At 43.9% G+C, this 19592-nt stretch overlaps 2 protein-coding genes across 2 annotated transcripts; one reads left to right on the top strand and one right to left on the bottom strand.

Moving 5' to 3' along the window:
* Window positions 1-1387, bottom strand: tmem187 (transmembrane protein 187). The gene has a single exon (XM_024398617.2). The coding sequence runs from the start codon at window positions 1253-1255 to the stop codon at window positions 506-508; it is 750 nt and encodes a 249-aa protein (XP_024254385.1). The 5' UTR covers window positions 1256-1387; the 3' UTR covers window positions 1-505.
* Window positions 1388-11811: 10424 nt separating this feature from the next.
* Window positions 11812-19337, top strand: si:dkey-9i23.6. Its single transcript, XM_024398615.2, has 7 exons — window positions 11812-12022; window positions 12710-14155; window positions 14402-14577; window positions 16365-16866; window positions 17344-17434; window positions 17567-17787; window positions 19065-19337. The coding sequence occupies exons 2-7, from the start codon at window positions 12710-12712 to the stop codon at window positions 19161-19163; spliced, it is 2535 nt and encodes an 844-aa protein (XP_024254383.1). The 5' UTR covers window positions 11812-12022; the 3' UTR covers window positions 19164-19337.
* Window positions 19338-19592: the final 255 nt, after the last annotated feature.

The raw sequence follows: 19592 nt of genomic DNA, 5'->3' as shown, positions 1-19592 counted from the left end.
TAAAGTTGGTGGCTAAAAGATTTCTCATAAAACAGTTTTAATTCCTCCAATTTGAGATATTATGACAATGATTGTTTTGACATATTTACACATTTGTTGGAAATATATGTTGCACTGATGTTGATCTTTTAGGAGATTAGATGTTAACGAACGCGATGTCGTGCATTGGTTAATATTACAAAGAAAAAACAAATATATATCTTCATCAGTCTTAAATCATTGGCTGACTCAGTTCTTGCTGCCTTTTCCCCTCTGCATTTTATCAAACCAGCCTACCTGTACCTACATTTCTTTTCTATTCTGAATTAGGTGTGATTGACCTACTATCTAGAATATAACTTCAGTGAATGACCGACACAGTTTTGTCATTTGTCCTTGAAGTGGGTTGTTTCTTCGACACAATTTCTGCTCCCTTAAGTCCATGAAGACAATTGAATGAATTAACACACATTAGTTGCAGACAGACTCAGATCTATTGCCATTGATCATCCATGGACAGACTTATTCAGTCCGTTTTGGTGAAGCGCGTGAGAAAGCAGAAAGTGTAGTGGAACTGCAGAATGTCACACACTTTGGACCAGAAGTGTCCAGTGAGATGTTGGAACGGTCGGTACCGGGCCAGGGTGTGATCCAACAGTTTCAGCAACACGAAACCACTACAGGACAGTACCGCAAGACCCAGGTATCTCCGGGAGTGGCAGTCCCCATGGTTACGGTTTACCCCTACACCTTTGATGACCGCGAATGCCACATGACATCCGAGGGCCACCTCGAACCCTTGGTCGTGCACCAGCGAAAGACCATAGCTGAGAATGGAGCATAACTCGACCGTTAACATGTACCGTGGCCGCCAACCGTGCTCGATAAAATCGCACCACACCAGCACCCACGCGAAGATGGGAAGCGTGAACCACTGGTCCAAAACAGCGGGCGCACGAAGGAGAGTCGCGAGGCGCACCCACTGCACAGGTGCGTAGGCAATGGCCATGAGTGCGAACATGTCTTTGACGTAATCTGCCCTAGTGTCTCTTTTACCGTCCGTCCGTTGAAGTAGCCAGTAAATGCCCATGAAAATGTATCCCAAATTGACCAAGGAGTTGAATGGCATTGCCAGGTAACAGGGTAGGTAGTCAACTGTCTTCTCGGCGTAGTGATCATAGCTCATGTCGACTAAAACGCTGTTGAATAGACCAGTGTTCGCCAAAACGACACAAACACAAAAGGGCACTAAAACGTGTAACAATGCAGACTTCATTATTATATCATATAGTCCAACGCATTCGTACAATAATTGTTTTAGAAAGAATGGAAAATGAAACGTTTTGACAGAGCAAGTTGCGACACAAACTTTTAATGTTGTTTTTCCGGGATTGGAATCACATGATGGCGCCAATGATTTATACACTAGATGACTATTTGGGCACTGTTTTGAAGACCCCGTGCCTCCATCTTGGCACTCCCCCACGTTTAAGAAAAATATGTAGGAAGTTTTGATATGCGTTTATTAATGTCTACATTTGCTTTTGCCAAGTTTATTCTATTACAGACACCTTCATGTATACTTGAATATATTTGGATCTAAACATAAAAGTAAAACATTTGAAAATATATTTTTAAAAATTCTTTAAAGTATAATTTTTGTTGTTGATTGAAGTAGCTATTTACTGTACATATAGGTAGGGGTAAAATGACTAGGCAATAGGATATATATAATAGACAGTAGCAGCAACGTAGGGGGTAAGTGTGTGTGTGGCGTCAATATGCATGTGTGTGTTGGGGTGTCAGTGTAGGAGCCAACTTCTGCTTGATCTGAAAATGTGGTCTTAGACTCCGTATGGAGGGTGTGACACAATTGCGTAGCCTCCGGAGGCACACAGTGGCCAAATTGAGCTCCCAAATTCTGTAACGGATGGCTCTGTATAGCTCTGCATTGACATGATTGGTTGACGGTAGGTGGGGGCGGGAAATCCTGTATAAACACAAACTCACTTCCTTCACAACAGCTCTGCACTGCGCCGTGAAGCGCAAGAAGTATGAATGCCCTGACTTCTGCAGAGGCTGTACCACCGTAAATGATGGAGCCTTCCTTTTAGACACCACATGGTATAGAGTTCCTGGATAGCAGGGACCTCAGCCCCAGTGATGTACTGGGCCGTACGCACTACACTCTGCAGTGCCTTGCATTGGATGCCAAGCAGTTTCCATACCAAGTGTTGATACAGCCAGTCAAGATGTTCTCTATGGTGCAGCTGTAGAACTGTTTTAGGATCTGAGAGCCCATGCCAAATATGTTAAGCTTCCTAGTTTCTGCTGGCTGCCCCTCCACCACAGAAAGCACTGCGCTAGACTGAAACACCTGCATTTTGGAGCTGCCTTACTCAAGAAAGCAAGAAAGAGACCATGTTTGTATACAGCTTTATTATTGAGTTTTGATATTCATTAATCAAGATCCATTACACCGCATGGCATAACAAGCTGCTTAATACTGATACTGAAATATACCTTCTTTCTTTCTTCAAACATGCATTCCAGATGAAATCCTGCGATGGGTCATGTCCGGTTGCCCGAGTACCTACCCGCTCGACCCCATTTCCAGACCTTCTCTGGAAACCTTCTTCCATTCCTCACTTCCCTCATCAACAAATCCCTGACCACTGACTTCAAGATGGCCAGAGTTGCTCCCCTCCTCAAGAAACCAACACTCAACCACTCTGACGTCAAAAACTATAGGCTGGTATCCCTTCTTTCTTTTATCAAAACACTTGAGCATGTTGTCTATGACCAACTCTCTTATTATCTCTCTCAGAACGATTTTCTTGACCCTAAACAGTCAGGCTTCAAGATGGGTCACTCACCTGAGATCATTCTCCTCTGCATCATGGAGGCTCTCCAAACTGCCAAAGCTGACTATTTCTCCTCTGTTCTCATCCTCTTAGATCTATCTGCTGCCTTTGACATGGTGAATCATTGGACCCTCCTCTCCTGCTCTCACTACTGGTGTCCCCCAGGGCTCGGTTCTAGGCCCTCTCCTTTTCTCTCTGTATACCAAGTCACTCGGCTCCGTCATATCCTCACATGGTCTTGACCTATCATTGCTATGTGGACGACTCTCAATTACTTTTCTTTACCCCCTTCTGACACGCATCTCTGCATGCCTGGCGGACATCTCAGCTTGGATGTCGGCCCACTACCTCAAACTCAACCTCAACAAGACGGAGCAGCTCTTCCTCCCAGGGAAGGCCTGCCCGCTCCAAGACTTCTCCTTCATGGTTGACAACTCCACTGTGTCCCCCTCCCAGAGTGCAAAGAACCTTGGCTTGATCCTGGACAGCACTCTGTCGTTCTCTGCAAACAAAGCAGTGACTCGCTCCTGCAGGTTCACGCTCTACAACATCCATAGAGTGCAACCTTACCTCACACAGGAAGCGGGGGCAGGTCCTAATCCAGACATCTCTCTCGACTTGCTGTTGGCTGGGCTCCCCACTTGTGCCTTTAAAACCCTGCAACTGATGCAGAACGCAGCAGCCCGATTGGTGTTCAACCATCCCAAGTTCTCCCATGTCGCCCCACTCCTCCGCACACTCCACTGGCTTCCAGTCGAAGCTCGCACCACTACAAGACCATGGTGCTTGCCTACAGAGCAGCAAGGGGAACTGTCCCTCCCAACCTCCAGGCTATGCTCAAACCCTACTCCCTAACCCGAGCACTCCGTTCTGACACCTCTGGTCTCTTGGTCCTCCCACCTCTACGGATGGTGGAACAAGCTTCACCCTGACGCTAGGACAGCAGAGTTCCTGCCCATCTTCTGAAAAACGTCTGAGACCCTACCTCTTCAAAGAGTATTTTAAATAATCCCACAGCACCCCTCCACCCCCACCCCTAGCCTTTCATCGAATTAACACTCGCACTTGACTGCTGATAACTACTTAATTGAGGAAAATGTACTTACTGTGCCTGAGATAAATGCACTAACTGTAAGCTGCTCTGGATAACAGTGTCTGCTAAATGACTAAAATGTAAATAATCATAAAGTAAAACATTTTTGAATTACCCACAATCCTGGAAAAATGGAGCCACTTGGCATGTTGTTGCAAGAACTTAAATTACGTTTTTTAGAAATATGATTACAATTGAGTAAATGGAATCACTACATTTAGTCTCGCTTTGGTTATCCTAATAAAGATACATAGATTTTGAGCAACATATTAAATTGGATTTAATTCTAAAATGTTGGGGTAAAATTAAATGAACAAATCACTGAAACTACTTGAATTCATTTTGATTAAGTATATTTGTATACATTTTTTTGTTGTCAATTTCAATTAACCCCAGAAATGTTTTTCACACTGGTGAATGACAGTAACGGTTTTGTTCTTTATCCTAGAAGTGGGCTAGGCCTATAAATCAGCATTAGTGGGAAATCAGGTGTAGTGGGACATTTGTGTTTGAGGGTACTATACTATGATACTGTACACTAAAAAGTAATTTCAGCGTGTACAGAATATTATTAAAAAGTAAATGGTAAGAGTGGGTGGGGTATGTTGCAAAAGTCAGCCCAGGGTTCAACTGTTGGAACAGTATTGTGGTAGAGGCTGGCTTTGAAACAGGTGGTCCGAAACTTGACTCTCACTACAGCAGATTCCTCTCTCCTGTGTGCCGCCAGATCCTACATTCACAATCGGAGGCCCCTTTCAGGTAACGGGTGACCTGAATCTGGACCCTCATCCGTGGCAAGGTAGCATCTGCCACACTTTCGACTTCAGGCCCTTGGTATTACAGACAGACACCTAAGATACAAAATGCAAGGGAAGTATTAGAAATGACATACTATGTTAACATATTTCCCTCCCCCACCCCCTATATTTTTTTATATATACATTTATTGTGACCGTCTATAAAAACATTTAAGTTGGTAACAGTTATGTTCTTACCTTCATGTCTGCGGCCCAAACTTGGCACCGTTGGCCAGTTGTAGTCTCTCTCTCCTGGCCCTGTTTGAAACAATAACGCCACATTGAAATTAATACCCAGAGTTGCAACATCAATCAAGGGGCGTTTTTCTCCTCTGAATGTGCATATAACGTTAGTCAATGTTGTTAGCAAGATTGCTAGCTACATAACTCGACTAGCAATGACACAATCGGATAGCAAACTAGCCAACTTAATAGCATTTCCCCCATAATTTAGCTTGCTAGCAACTGCCAAGTTCATGTTTCAAGCTAGCTAAGTAGCTAACATTAGCAAGCCATCTAACATTAGCATGCTAACCAAGTAACGTTAACTAGCTATCTAGCTTGCGTTATTGTCGTGTTTTATGTTAATGCATTACACAAGAAAAACTACACACAAATGAAGAAAGCTGTAACATTACTTACTTGAGCAAACAAACTTTGCATTCCAATCTGGTGCATGAACAGATGAGAACAACATTTTTTCAAACGCTTTGGTTCCATATTTGAACATTTCAAATTAAGTCTATTGACTCCATTGAACGACCCACTATGCATGATCCAAAATCCAGGCTAGCGAATTGGTGCTCCATCTATTTACAGTCCCTTCAGAAAATATTCACACCTCTTGACTTTTTCCACATTTTGTTGTGTTACAGCCTCCCTTTGAGCATGGTGAAGTTTTTCATTACACTTTGAATTGTGTGTCAATACACCCAGTCACTACAAAGATACAGGTGTCCTGGGACTGGGGAATGTGGTCCACCCACACAGACAGTGCTGTGAAGAAGGTGCAACAGCGCCACTGTCAGAGCTAGAAACACAAGCATTTCGCTACACCTGCAATAACATCTGCTAAACATGTGTATGTGACCAATAAGATTTGAGTTGCCAGAGAGGAAGGAAACTGCTCAAGGATTTAACCATGAGGCCAATGGTGACTTTAAAACAGTTAGAGTTTAATGGCTGTGATAGGAGAGAACTGAGGATGGATCAACAACATTGTAGTTACTCCATAACACTAACCTAATTGACGGAGTGAAAAGAAGGAAGCCTATACAGAATACAAATATTTCTATTTGCACAGCCTGGTCTCACAGACTAGACGTAACATAGTGAAGGTAAATCTGGGACACTCAAATTAGTATGATTTGTTATGTTTGGTATGGTTACATAAAACATATAGCTACTTAAGGCAAAAACTAAAGTAGGGTGGTTGGTCTGGGTGGATGGGTGGCTGTATAATGCGAACATTAAGGACTGGGAAGTTTTTCAGGATAAAAAAGAAACGGAGTGGAGCTAAGCACAGGAAAACCCGGCTCAGTCTGCTTTCCACCAGACACTGGGGGATGAAATCACCTTTCAGTAGGACACTAACCTAAACACGAGGCCAAATCTACACAGAGTTGCTTACCAAGAAGACAGTGAATGTTCCTGAGTGGCTGAATTTTGAAAATAATAATGGGCAAATATTGTACAATCCAGGTGTGGAAAGCTCTTAGAGACATACCTAGAAAGACTCCAAAAGACTTCAGAAGCCAAAAGTGCTTCTACAAAGTATTGACTCAAGGGTGTGAATACTTATGTAAACGAGATATTTCTGTATTTCATTTTCAATACATTTACCAAACATTTCTGAAAACATGTTTTGTCATTATGTGGTATTGTGTGTAGATGGGTGAGCATTTTTTAAATATTTAATCCATTTTGAATTCAAGCTGTAAATGTGGAATAAGTAAAGAGGTACGAATACTTTCTGAAGGCACTTTATATTGAATGTGTGCAGCTAGTGTATTGTTGTTCTGTATTTCAAAACGCCGGGTGGTGATAAATACAGACAATTAAACTGTTCTTTACCTCCAAAAGTCTGTGGCGTATTCTATCTAAAAGCTACTGCCTACTTCTTCTTCATGTGGTTTTCCAGCAGACTAGACACTTAGTTGTATATTGCTGCCTTTCACAGTTCAGAAAGTGCATTGCACATTTTGTTCACAATAAAGGGAAAAGGGAAATGGGGAAAATATAAATTGCACCTAGATCTATACCTTTAACCCAAACAAACAAACCCCATCCCACTACTTTGGCCCTAACAGATTCGACACCAGGCCGTCAGCCTAGGAAGCTGGAACCCCTTTTCTCAAAACACCCTGAAGTTCTTCCGCGATAACATCTCTTGACCCCAAAACATCCCTGCTGCTGCTACTACCAATTCAATCTTTTGGGATTTCCTTTCCATCTGTGCAGTACAATTAATGACCATAGCAATAAACACCAAGAAGCCAACCTTACTGAAGCACAAACTTTTGGGGTCACTCTGTACTGGCTTAATACTCACAGGGATCCTCTCAGGCTCCTTCACCCTTAGCCCTCCATCCTCTATTTTCCTCACTGCCTCAGAGCTACTGGCTGCTTTCAAGTATCAAAGACAAGTTTGAAAACTCAATGGAGGATGGGGGGAAAAAAACTTCCCGTTGATAACTTTTCAGCTTCTTCTGCGGTGTTTAAGCGGTGCCGCTGTAACCGATGTGAAATGGCTAGCTAGTTAGCGGTGGTGCGCACTGATAGCGTTTCAATCGGTGACGTCACTTGCTCTGAGACCTTGAAGTAGTGGTTCCCCTTGCTCTGCAAGAGCTGCGGCTTTTGTGGAGCGATGGGTAACGATGCTTCGTGGGTGACTGTTGTTGATGTGTGCAGAGGGTCCCTGGTTCGCGCCCGGGTATGGGCAAGGGGACGGTTTAAAGTTATACTGTTACATTGATGCTGTTGACCCGGATCACTGGTAGCCGCGGCTTTTGTGGAGCGATGGGTAACGATGCTTCGAGGATGACTGTTGACGTGTGCAGAGCGTCCCTGGTTCGCGCCCAGGTCGGGGCGAGGGGACGGACGTAAAGTTTATACTGTGACATTGATGCTGTTGACCTGGTTCACTGGTAGCTGCGGAAAAGGAGGTCCCTTTTTCAGGACCCTGTCTTTCAAAGATAATTAGTAAAAATACAAATAACTTCACAGATCTTCATTGTAAAGGGTTTAAACACAGTTTCCCATGCTTGTTCATTGATACATAAACAATGAATGAACATGCACCTGTGGAACGGTCATTAAGACAATAACAGCTTACAGACAGTGGGCAATTAAGGTCACAGTTATGAAAACTTAGGACACTAAAGAGGCCTTTCTACCGACTCTGAAAAACACCAAAATAAGATGCCCAGGGTCCCTGCTGATCTGTGTGAACATGCCTTAGGCATGCCACAAGGAGGCATGAGGACTGCAGATGTGGCCAGGGCAATAAATTGCAATGTCCGTACTGTGAGACTCCTAAGACAGCACTACAGGGAGACAGGACGGACAGCTGATCATCCTCGCAGTGGCAGAGCACGTGTAACAACACCTGCATAGGATCGGTATATCCGAACATCAAACCTGCGGGACAGGTAGAGGATGGCAACAACAACTGCCCGAGTTACACTAGGAACGCACAATCCCTCCATCAGTGCTCAGACTGTCCGCAATAGGCTGAGAGAGGCTGGACTGAGGGCTTGTAGGCCTGTTGTAAGGCAGGTCCTCACCAGACATCACCGGCAACAACGTCACCTATGGGCACAAACCCACCATCGCTGGATCAGACAGGACTGGCAAAAAGTGCTCTTCGCTGACGAGTCGCGGTTTTGTCTCAGGGGTGATGGTCTGATTCCAGGGGTGATGGTCGGATTCGCGCTTATAGTCGAAGGAATGAGCGTTACACCGAGGCCTGTACTCTGGAGCGGTGTTCGATTTGGAGGGGGAGGGTCCGTCATGGTCTGGGGCGGTGTGTCATAGCATCATCGAACTGAGCTTGTTGTCATTGCAGGCAATCTCAATCTCAATCCATACTGCTCGTTGTGTGCGTGATTTCCTGCAAGACAGGAATGTCTGTGTTCTGGCGTCGCCAGCGAAAAGCCCGGATCTCAATCCCATTGAGCACGTCTGGGACCTGTTGGATCAGAGGGTGAGGGCTAGGGCCATTCCCCCCCAGAAATGTCCGGGAACTTGCAGGTGCCTTGGTGGAAGAGTGGGGTAACATCTCACAGCAAGAACTGGCAAATCTGGTGCAGTCCATGAGGAGGAGATGCACTGCAGTGCTTAATGCAGCTGGAGGCCACACCAGATACTGACTGTTACTTTTGACCCCCCATTTGTTCATGGACATATTATTCCATTTCTGTTAGTCACTTGTCTGTGGAACTTGTTCAGTTTATGTCTCAGTTATTCACTCTTGTTATGTTCATACAAATATTTACACATGTTAAGTTTGCTGAAAATAAATGAAGTTGACAGTGAGAGGACGTTTCTTTTTTTGCTGAGTTTATAATTAACCTACTTAGACTGTGAATTATTAGGTATATCACTTTTTGTGTCATCCTCACAGATTTTAAATGCGTTATGTCCACGTGTATGTCCACGTATTGTGTTTTTAAATTGGCAAATAAATCGAATCAAATTAAGATCAAACAAATTTAAGGTATTCCAGTAATGCTAAATTGTAATTATTTTCGCCTCTAGGTCCTATTTATTGCCTATCTCCCTACTCTTCTACATTTGCACACACTGTACAGAGATTTTTTGAATTTTCTTTTAGTTTGTGTTATTAACTGTAGGTTTTTTATGTGTAACTCTGTGTTGTTGTTTTTGTAGCACTGCTTTGCTTTATCTTGGCCAAGTCGTAGTTGTAAATGAGAACTTGTTCTCAACTGGCCTACCTGGTTAAATAAAGGTACAATAAAATAAATAAAAAAGGTATTTATAAAATAAAACTGCTTGCAGCCCATGGCTGGCTGTGGTTAGCATGAACGTGGTAGGCCGCATTTGAGATGAGAGAAATTCCTTATTGCTTTTGTCTTTCAAATGGAGTAATGTCTTGATGGCTCACCTTGGACTTATACCTTTCCCCTGAGTGGAGAGGACAGCTGTAGTCACATATTGAACGGCAAACTCCGCTCACTTTCTGGCTGTATGAATTTATAGGTGTTAAAGTAATTTAAATGTTGAAAGATAAGGATGAAATAATTCCACTCTGAAACCTTATAACGGTATGAAATTGATTAGAATCATACAATTATTATCTGATGGTTTTGTTTAGGTTTAGTCAGTAAAATTATATATCTGTACAATATATCTTTATAGTATCTTAAACACAGACTGTCTGAGCAAAATTCGGTGCCGACCTTGCTAGGGGCCTCCGAAGGATTTGGGAGAGGGCAGGGAGTGCTTCCCACGGTCTCCCTAATCTTTGTCGGCTGGGTAGGGATACAGTATGTGCGTAGGATACCTACTGTTTGTGTGTGAATGTAAGTGCGTAAGGAGCGAGTATAAAATGAATGGTTTTGTACAACGGACTCTCATGAATAAAAATGTTGACTACCGTAGCTGGGCCTCCGTCTGTTTCATTCAACCAGAAACTTACAAATTCTGGGGTTGCAGACGGAGTAGTTTAATTGAAGTTGTTTATGAACATTGAGAACATAATTCTCGTAACAATTTGGTCCTTCGAGCCGGATTTCAATATTTGCCTCTGCCGTCCCAAGGAACTGCTGAAAACCGTGCACGGGTGGATCCAGGATCCTTAAGACAAAGACCTGACCTCTGAATTGAGGGTTTATTTCAGGCCAGTGGTGGACTGGTACACGACAGGTGGTGACGAGACCTAACCTACATTGCTTTTCCCAGTCTACGTGACGAAGGTCAGTAAATCTTTATTCACGAATTTGGGAAATTGACGCTCGGGCTACATTCAGAAATATATTAGATTGTTTGTGTGTAGTTTAGGTGTTGATTTAAAAATTCCCACCGGGCATTCTTACCTGGTGACCTATTTTTAGAATTTTGTGTAGAGAACCCTGATATAGGTAGTATTCTAGGCAATTGGAAAATAGGAATTTGGTGTAGAGCCACCAAGGCAACAGAAGAAGGTCGGTAATGACACGTGGTATCTGCAGTACCAATGTAAACCAGGTCCGTGATGACACGAGGTATCAGTGGCTACCACCAAGACTATCAGTGGACACTACCTATGTAAACTAACGGAAAGGAGATATACACATTATAAAAGGTTGAGGGCAATTGAGTAAGAGATTATAGAGACACACATAGTCAGGCAGGAAAGCAACTATAGTAATTGGATAATGGGAAAAGAGCACATACATAGATCATAGAAATACATACACATAGATTATGAGAATAAGCATAGTAACTACAAGGTTTTACTAACAATGGGCAGTAAATCCTCAAAGGAGGTTCCGGAATTAACAGGAGATGAGCGGTATATGCAGTTAAAGGATAAAAGACATTTCTGTTTAAAGTGGAGGAAGAAGTATGAATTTGACTGACCTTTAAATATAGAAAAACTGGAATCAATGATTAATCAATAAATAGGGTTTGTGGGGACAAGGGAGAGAAGCAACGGACAGAAGGGTTCGACACCGCTCGTATTTGGCTGGCTCAAGCTAGAAAAAAGAGGGGGCCAAGAAAAAGGGAGCTTCTAAGGAGGAAGAGGCACAGAAAGGAGGACAGGATTTAGCAACCTTATTGAGAAAGTGGATAGAGGTAGAGAAGGGTGGAGGTGAGAAAAGACAAAGAACTCTGAAGAGAGAAGACAGAGAGGGACCTAAATGTTGCAACTGTAGCAAGCCAGGACATTTGGCTAAGGAGTGTGAGGAACCATGCACGCACTGCGATAAGGTGGGCCACAATCACCGAAACTGTGTGTTTTAATATAGCATGCCATGCCATGTTAAACTTTGAGTCACTGACACGCGGAATGGGGGAGGACTGGTTTTGGCAGTTTCAATGAGGATATTATTACACACACACACACACACATGCACGAGCATGCAGAGGGAGAAGGCAGGAGGGAAGAGAGGCATCCAGAGAGGCATCCGGACATGTTAGAGTTGTGTCTGTTAGGAACACATGTGGGAAAGAGAGAGAGAGAGAGGGACTAAAGGAAAGCAGCTGAGGAAAGCTTTCAATGCAAAGAGGGCTCGAGGAGAAGAGGATGAAGGGAAGAAAACACGGAGGAAGAGAATAGAACAGCGGTAAGAGAAATATACTAAGTCTAATTAGGGGTGTAAAATTCTGTTAACTTTCCCAAAGTTCCGGAGTTTTCCAGAAATCCTGGTTGGAGATCTCCGGATTCCCTGCTTATTCTCTCCTGATTCCGGGAATATTCCAACTAGAATTTCTATAGAACCTAGAACCATTTTTGCAACCCTAAGTCTAATAAATCTCTAAAGAAGTGTGAAGTTGCAGTGATTGAAATGCATTGACATTACACTGAGAGAGAGAGAGAGGATGTAGTAACACCAACAGGTTGTTGTACAGCTTCTGTAGGGGCATATAGGACATTATGAGTGAATCCAAAACTGTGAATAGCTTCAGTTGATAAAACTAAGTCAACATTTCTGTGAAATTATGCCATCAATGACCTGTGCTGACTTTGACACACACTGGTCAGAGACAGGCTGACAGACAGGTCGAGGGACGGACGGACGGACGGACAGACAGACACTGAGTGTATTATTACTGTAGGGATGTGGTTATGAAACAACACTCTGCATGCCTCCAAAATGGCACCGTATTCCTTATGTAGTGCACTACTTTTTGACCAGAGCCCTATGGGCACTCTATCTGGAATGGGCCCTAGTTAATAGTAGTGCACTATAAAGGGAATAAAGTGCCATTTGGGACACATTAAAAATCTCTGTATTTCTCTCTCTCTCTAGATGTCTGAGGCAGACAGCCACTCTGGAAGTATATCTCTGATCCAGTCCATGCTGCTCAGACTGAGCACTGCAGAAAACACGGATCAACCTCCTAACACACACCCTAACACACCCCAACACCTCAGAACCTCAGTGGAAACAGACAGGGGATTCTATGTGACCCCTCAGGATCACAATAATGCAGAGCTCATATTCCAAGGGAAGCTCGTTTCAGTGATTGAGGATGATGATAATGGTGATCATGTTGATGATGATAATGATCCACAATTGGAAGTTCTGACTGAGAGGGACAACGATCTGGAATCATCAGACAGGGATTCAGAGGAGAGAGAAGAGGGGAATTCCGGCATTCTATTTTTGGACGCAGGATCGAAAAAACTGGTCGACGAGGAGAAAGAGGAAACCAGCGAATCCCCTGCTGTGGTTCCCAGATGGGAGAGAAGGCAGTTGCTACCCTGTCCCCCTGGCCTGGATGCCAGACCACCGCCTCCCCCCGTTCCCCCCAAGAGGAAGGCTAAACCACCGCTACACCCTACAGGGCCACCGCCGCTGCCCCCTCCACCAGCCCTCGACCCTAGCCAGAGTATCCCTGTGTTGGGGAGAGTGGTAGGCGAGGGCGCAGGCTGTGAGCTGAGGCCTACAGGGCATGGGAGAGGGCCTGGAGGCCAGGAGGAGGATATGTTGTCATCCTCAGGGGATAGGCTGTCTATGTACTCAGCTGTCATCCTCAAGTCAGAACGCAGATTCTCACAGCCCCTTCTGGATCCTACTCTGGACTCTACAGCACAGAGGGGTGGGGGGGTGCAGCAGTTGGAGACGACTGTGTCCGTGGCAACACAGGACCCTTCCCAGCTGAGGGGGAAGGATATAGGGCGCCCCCCTAAAGCCTCTGAGCCGGTGGGGATGGGGGTAATGGGGGTACCCAAACCATTGGAATCGATCGCACCCAAGCCGCTTATACCCAAACCTCCACACAGAAACAGATCTCTGCCCCAGGGTCCTGAGAGGAGAGCCCAGGACAGTCCAGATGGAAGTGCCTCTTCTGGGTCTGAAACGAGAGACATCCCCCCTGACCTCCAGTCTATACCTCCAGAGACAGAGGGAGTCAGAGAACCACCAGAGCCTAGCGAACACATCGCAGATGGGAGCGAGAGCTCCAGAACCCCTGCCGAGTTTAGGTGTAACACGGAGGAGGGAGGTTTGATGGAAGGGGGGAGGAATTTAGAATGCACACATAAAGTTGTGGTTCAGGACGCTGCAACATGGGGTGGTGGGGGTGTGCTTGGGTCGAAACACCCAAATATTAAGACAATGAAGGGAGGAAAGGTGAAGAAATTTGCCAAGAAGATGATGAGCAGATGGAAGCAGAGTCGAGAGGAGAAGAGAGGGAATGGAGAGATTCAGGAGGACAACGGAGAAAAAGAGGTGGAGAGCGAAATGCCATTGGTAAGTCTTTTCTTGCTCATTTAATGCGACAACATTGCATTTGTATTCTCTCTTTTACTACAATGAACTATCTGACAAATAAAATATTTTGCACAATTGTCCTCTTACCGTGTTATGTTATAACAGGTGAACCTCGACCAAGATCGACACCCAGTCGGACTATCTGACATTGATTAAGAACGAAGTCGCCCTCTTTTTTTTAGGGTGACCACGGTGTGATTCTTTGCTGTGGTCTCTGTTTGACAGGGGAACCTCCGTCAAGATCGACATTCAGTCAGGTTGCACACCAAAATGTCCGTCATAGAGGAAGAGGAGGACGAAGAGGAGAAGAGGAGTAGTGAGGCTGCTCCACCGACGATGGAGCCGCCCAGCCAAGCTGAGACGGAGAGGAAGCCTGTGGGACAGCGTGCACGTTTTCAGAGGTGGGAGACAGAATGAGAGGGAGTAAGAGGAGGAGAGAGAGAGAGATGTTTTCAGTGGTGATGGAAAGGGAGTCTTGGGGAGTTTGCATCCACCACACCCTCTCTTTATCCTTGACTTTACTTAAGGTACTGTGCTTGCCATAGCAAAGCTCACACATTCCTTGGTCTCTGTGTGTGTGTTATGTTGATGAAGTTACAGTAACTCAGACACTACTTCCCCATAGCTGTCATGACTTCCTGGGTGCCCTGAAGTCACCACACGCACATTCTGTGCTCCGAGCTGTTAGTCCAGTCAAGTGGCATTTTTGCAATCTCGTTTTTTTTTTTTTTTTTTTTTTTTTTCAATCGCTATTTACACAAGTATTTGGTGAATTGTCCCACACAACGACATAGGTGATCCTTTCACCTTGACAGGAGGAACTCAATGAGATGTGCAGCATTGTAGGACCAGTGTGAACGCCCCCCTGCAAAAAGAACATTATTCTGGATCCATTCTTACTGTGTAGGTGATGCATTTTTTGCATACAGTACATCTTTGTTCTTGTCAATGACAGATGTATATATATTTAAACTTACTGTAGAGTAAAATCATTATAGTCCTCATCATAATTGCACATTACAGTATGCATCCCTTTCCATGACATGGGCTATGATCCCTTATTGATGTTGCTTGTTAAATCCACTTCAATCAGTGTAGATGAAGGGGAGGCAGGTTAATGAAGGATTTTTATGAGACATGGATTGTGTGTGTGCCATTCAGAGGGTGAATGGGCAAGACAAAAGATTTAAGTGCCTTGGAATGGGTCATGGTAGTAGGTGCCAGGTGCTCCAGTTTGAGTGTGTCAAGAACTGCAACGCTGCTGGGTTTTTCATGCTCAACAGTTTTCCGTGCGTATCAAGAATGGTCCACCACCCAAAGGACATCCAGCCAACTTGACACAACTGTGGGAAGCATTGGTGTCAACATGGGCCAGCATGTGGAATGCTTTCGACACCTTGTAAAGTCCATGCCCCGACAAATTGAGGCTGTTCTGAGGGTCAAAAGTAGGTTTAACTCAATATTATTAAGGTGCTCCTAATGTTTTGTACACTCAGTGTATATCATACTTTATATGTTTATACTTTGCAAACATACATTTTTATTCTGTAGTTCTCAAAATTAGAATATAGGTTTACCAAATGTTGAAGTGATGATCAATTAAGAGCAGTTGGATTAAGTAATAGAACAATGTATTTTAACAAATGAGAACAGAATCATATCAAAAGTAATGTGAACACTGCATTGTGAAAGGCTATTACTTTATATGAACATGTATTACAACGTGACACTTGTGTTTCTAGATTAAACACTGATTAAGTGTGGTGAAAAAGTGACTGTGTCATTTTGTGTGTTGTACTTTGTCAATTGAAGGTGTTAAAGTTTTGAATAATTGCCTTTTAGATGATATGTTTAGAGTTTTTTTTTTTTTTTTTACAAACTAGAGTTGTGAAAATGTACCACATACCTATGAAAAGTGTTATTATATATATTTGTTTAAAGAAATGTGACCACTGGTTTCATCAACCCATGACAGATGACATAATATATATGTTGTTATCCAAATGGCACCCTATTCCCTATATAGTGCACTAATAGGTCAAATGTAGTGCACTTTATAGGGAAAATGGTGTATAGTGCACTACGTTTGATCAGTGCCCTGTTCAAATGTAATGCTCTATATTGGAAATAGGGTGCTATTTTGTGACGAAACCATTGACCTCAATGTTTTTCCGCCTCTATTTTACAGCTCCTTCAGCTCTTTCAAGTTCAACTTCAGTCCCATCAGCTTGGTGGACGAGATTCTAACAGGAGAGGAGTGGTCACCATTCCTGTCCATTAAGGACAGTCCCGCCCCCTCACTGTCCGTTTACCAATCAGAGGCTGCTAGCCAACACGGTGGTGATGAAGGCGACCAATTAAAGACTGAACCAGAGTTGCGCCTCCCCAACGACGTTCAACATAACCACGAGGACATAGGCCATTCTTTATATGAGGATGTTCACTTCAGCCAATCAAGTTCGAATGAGATTGTGGACAACCAATCGGACAAAAGACAACAGGATGTAGACAACAACAATGACACTGGAGCTGATGCAATTGCTGTCATCAAACCGAAGATACTATTGGACAATGATGCAGCGGAGGAGAGTGAGTTGGACCACTCCAGACCCATATCTAAGGACATCCATGACTCTAAGTCCCCCATAAGGAACCAATCAAAGGACCATCTTGACTTCTCCTGTGTTAAGGTGAGCCACACGGTGGGATTGTGGGCATTGTAGTCATTTAAAGTGCAGTTGTAGGCCTCTGTCTATAGGCCTCTGTCCAACCCTGTTCCTGGAGACATAACCCCCTGTAGGTTTTTTGCTCCAACCCCAGTTGTAACTAACCTGATTCATCTTCATCTTATCAGCCAGCTAATTATTAAAAGCAGGTGCTCTAGATTAGGGTTGAACACCTACAGGACAGTAGCTCTGCAGGAACAGGGTTGGAGAGCCCTGGTATATAAACACTCACTGAAAAATCTCACTCTCTTGTTCTTATTCTCTCTCTCTCTCTCTCTCTCTCTCTCTCTCTCTCACACTCTCTTGTTCTTATTCTCTCTCTCTCTCTCTCTCTCTCTCTCTTCTCGTTCTTATTCTCTCTCTCTCTCTTTCTTTCTTTCTTTCTTTCTTTCTTTCTCTCTCTCTCTCTCTCTCTACTCTCTCTCTCTCTCTCTTTCTCAGTCACTTGGAGTTCTGGACAGTTCTGCTCAGAAACATAAAATTCATCTGAGCAAAAAGAGAAAGCACAGACTTCCGGGGCTAAAGACGAGAAGTAAGATTGAATGACTGGAAAACGAGATGAAAGATTCTGTGAAAATAGACAGCTGGAAAGGAGTTGGACAAAAGCTTCGACGCTGAAATATAAAAAACATGTCTGCTGTTCTCTCCTTCTTTCCTGAAACAGAGACCTTCAAGATAAGACGCACTGCAATCAAAGCCCCGGAAATCAAATTCCTCAAACCCTCTCCTCCTCCCACCCTCTCTCCCACATCCCTCCCTTCTTCCTCCTCTTCCTGCTCCTCTCCCTCCTATGTCTTTCCGTCCTCTGTTTTCTACAGCATCCCTCCGTCCGCTGAAGAACACGACCACGGGACAACACCGACACAGGGCAACTTCTCCGTTAAGGTCAGAGTTCATTTGACCCCTTAACCCTTGGCAACATTTTTGAACACTGTAACATTAACATGTGTCTCTGAAGTGTGTCTGAAATGGCACTCTACTCCCTAGTGTACTACAGGAATAGGGTGTAATTTCATACAGACTGTTGCTTATTACTGAATGTAATAATGTATATTAGCATCACTAGCCAGGTTTCCATCCAACCTTGTTATGCAAGTAAAGCACAAAAATGTCAGGGCATGCCTGATGGACACAACACATTTGTCGGTAAACTTTCCAAATGTCGACAAAACAAAATACGCTAGGTAAGATGGGATCTTTTTGTGTCTGTAAAATGAACAATGTGAGAAATGGCAGTGGCACCTTTATAATCAGATATTGACATAACAACCATCATATCAACATCCGTGTTGTCTGAATGAGATTCTGTAAAATCTGAATACATGGATTAATTTAAGTACAAGTATATGGTGTTGTATGGTGAAATGATTGAGGGTCATAAGAAGTGAGAGATCTGACTATTATGAGGTGTTGGGGAGTTTTCAACACTTTTCAGTAGCCAGCCTCTGAGACAGCGTTAATTTAACTGTAGTTCATTGTGCTAGAAAGTAAGCATTTCACTGTACTTGTGCATGTGACAATAAATACACCTTTATGTGCAGATATTGATATAATAACCATCATATCGAAGTAAACTTGGATTCAGGTGATATGTGGTGTGGTCCTCCCACTATGACTTGGGAAAACATGCTGTTTATTAGGCTACGGATGAAATAAATGACGATGAACTCAACATGGTGGGGAAAGTGCACAGTGATGAGCTTGATCCTGGTTTGACAAATCAAAATAATCTTGTTCTTTTTGTCCATAATAATCTCATAATGTATGCTAAACCAGCACTGTATCTGTATCTAACTGTTGGCTAGAGAGCACGTGCTAAAACCAGAGTGGGCACATTCACTATACAGTCTAATGCAAGAAATGTTTTCACAAAACCGTCAGTAGAGTTGAAAATGCGATGGAAACGCATTTAACCACAACTTAGTTTTATGTGAACTATGTCATCACGCACAGCTTTTTATCCACAACAAGTCAATTTAAAGGAAACATCTCTGGTGGGAAAATGCTTAAATTGTTTTTATGCAGATTCTAGAATTTTTGAACAGATGAACATCTGTCACCAATTGGATGGGAACCTAGCTATTGGCAGAGACCACTTCAGTCCTCCAAAGATTTCAAAATGGTTCCCTCTCTCTCTTCTCTCTCTCTTCTCTCTCTCTCAGACCACTGAATGCAGCAGAAAGCCAGATGCAAGTCCTAAGCTGCCTCTGTCCAAGTTCATGACAGTCCTGAGAGACAAAACCAAGAAGAAGATTCAATAGTGAAGAGAACTAGGTCTTGGTGATCAAATAGTAACCCATAGCTCCTTCTACTAGCCCCTACCTGCACCCTACCTCTCGGCCCTACCTGCACCCTACCTCTATCCACTACCTGCACCCTACCTACCTCTAAGCTCTACCTGCACCCTACCTCGAGGCCCTACCTGCACCCTACCTCTAGGCCCTACCTGCACCCTACCTCTAGGCCCTACCTGCACCCTACCTCTAGCCCCTACCTGCACCCTACCTCTAGCCTCTACCTTCACCCTACCTCTAGGCCCTACCTGCACCCTACCCCTAGCCCCTACCTGCACCCTACCTCTAGCCCCTACCTGCACCCTACCTCTAAGCTCTACCTGCACCCTACCTCTAGCCCCTACCTGCACCCTACCTCTAGGCCCTACCTGTACCCTACCTGCACCCTACCTCTAG

Source organism: Oncorhynchus tshawytscha, linkage group LG34 (assembly GCF_018296145.1).
Source record: "Oncorhynchus tshawytscha isolate Ot180627B linkage group LG34, Otsh_v2.0, whole genome shotgun sequence".
NCBI lineage: Eukaryota > Metazoa > Chordata > Actinopteri > Salmoniformes > Salmonidae > Oncorhynchus > Oncorhynchus tshawytscha.
Note: the sequence above shows the minus strand (reverse complement) of the source record. Positions and strands in the feature narration are given on the sequence as shown.

Coding starts and splice junctions, on each gene's coding strand:
- si:dkey-9i23.6 (XM_024398615.2), top strand. CDS start 12,710: ATGTCTGAGGCAGACAGCCACTCTGGAAGTATATCTCTGATCCAGTCC. Junction 14,156..14,401: donor TGGAGAGCGAAATGCCATTG/GTAAGTCTTTTC, acceptor TCTGTTTGACAG/GGGAACCTCCGTCAAGATCG. Junction 17,435..17,566: donor TCCGGGGCTAAAGACGAGAA/GTAAGATTGAAT, acceptor TTCCTGAAACAG/AGACCTTCAAGATAAGACGC.
- tmem187 (XM_024398617.2), bottom strand. CDS start 1,255: ATGAAGTCTGCATTGTTACACGTTTTAGTGCCCTTTTGTGTTTGTGTC.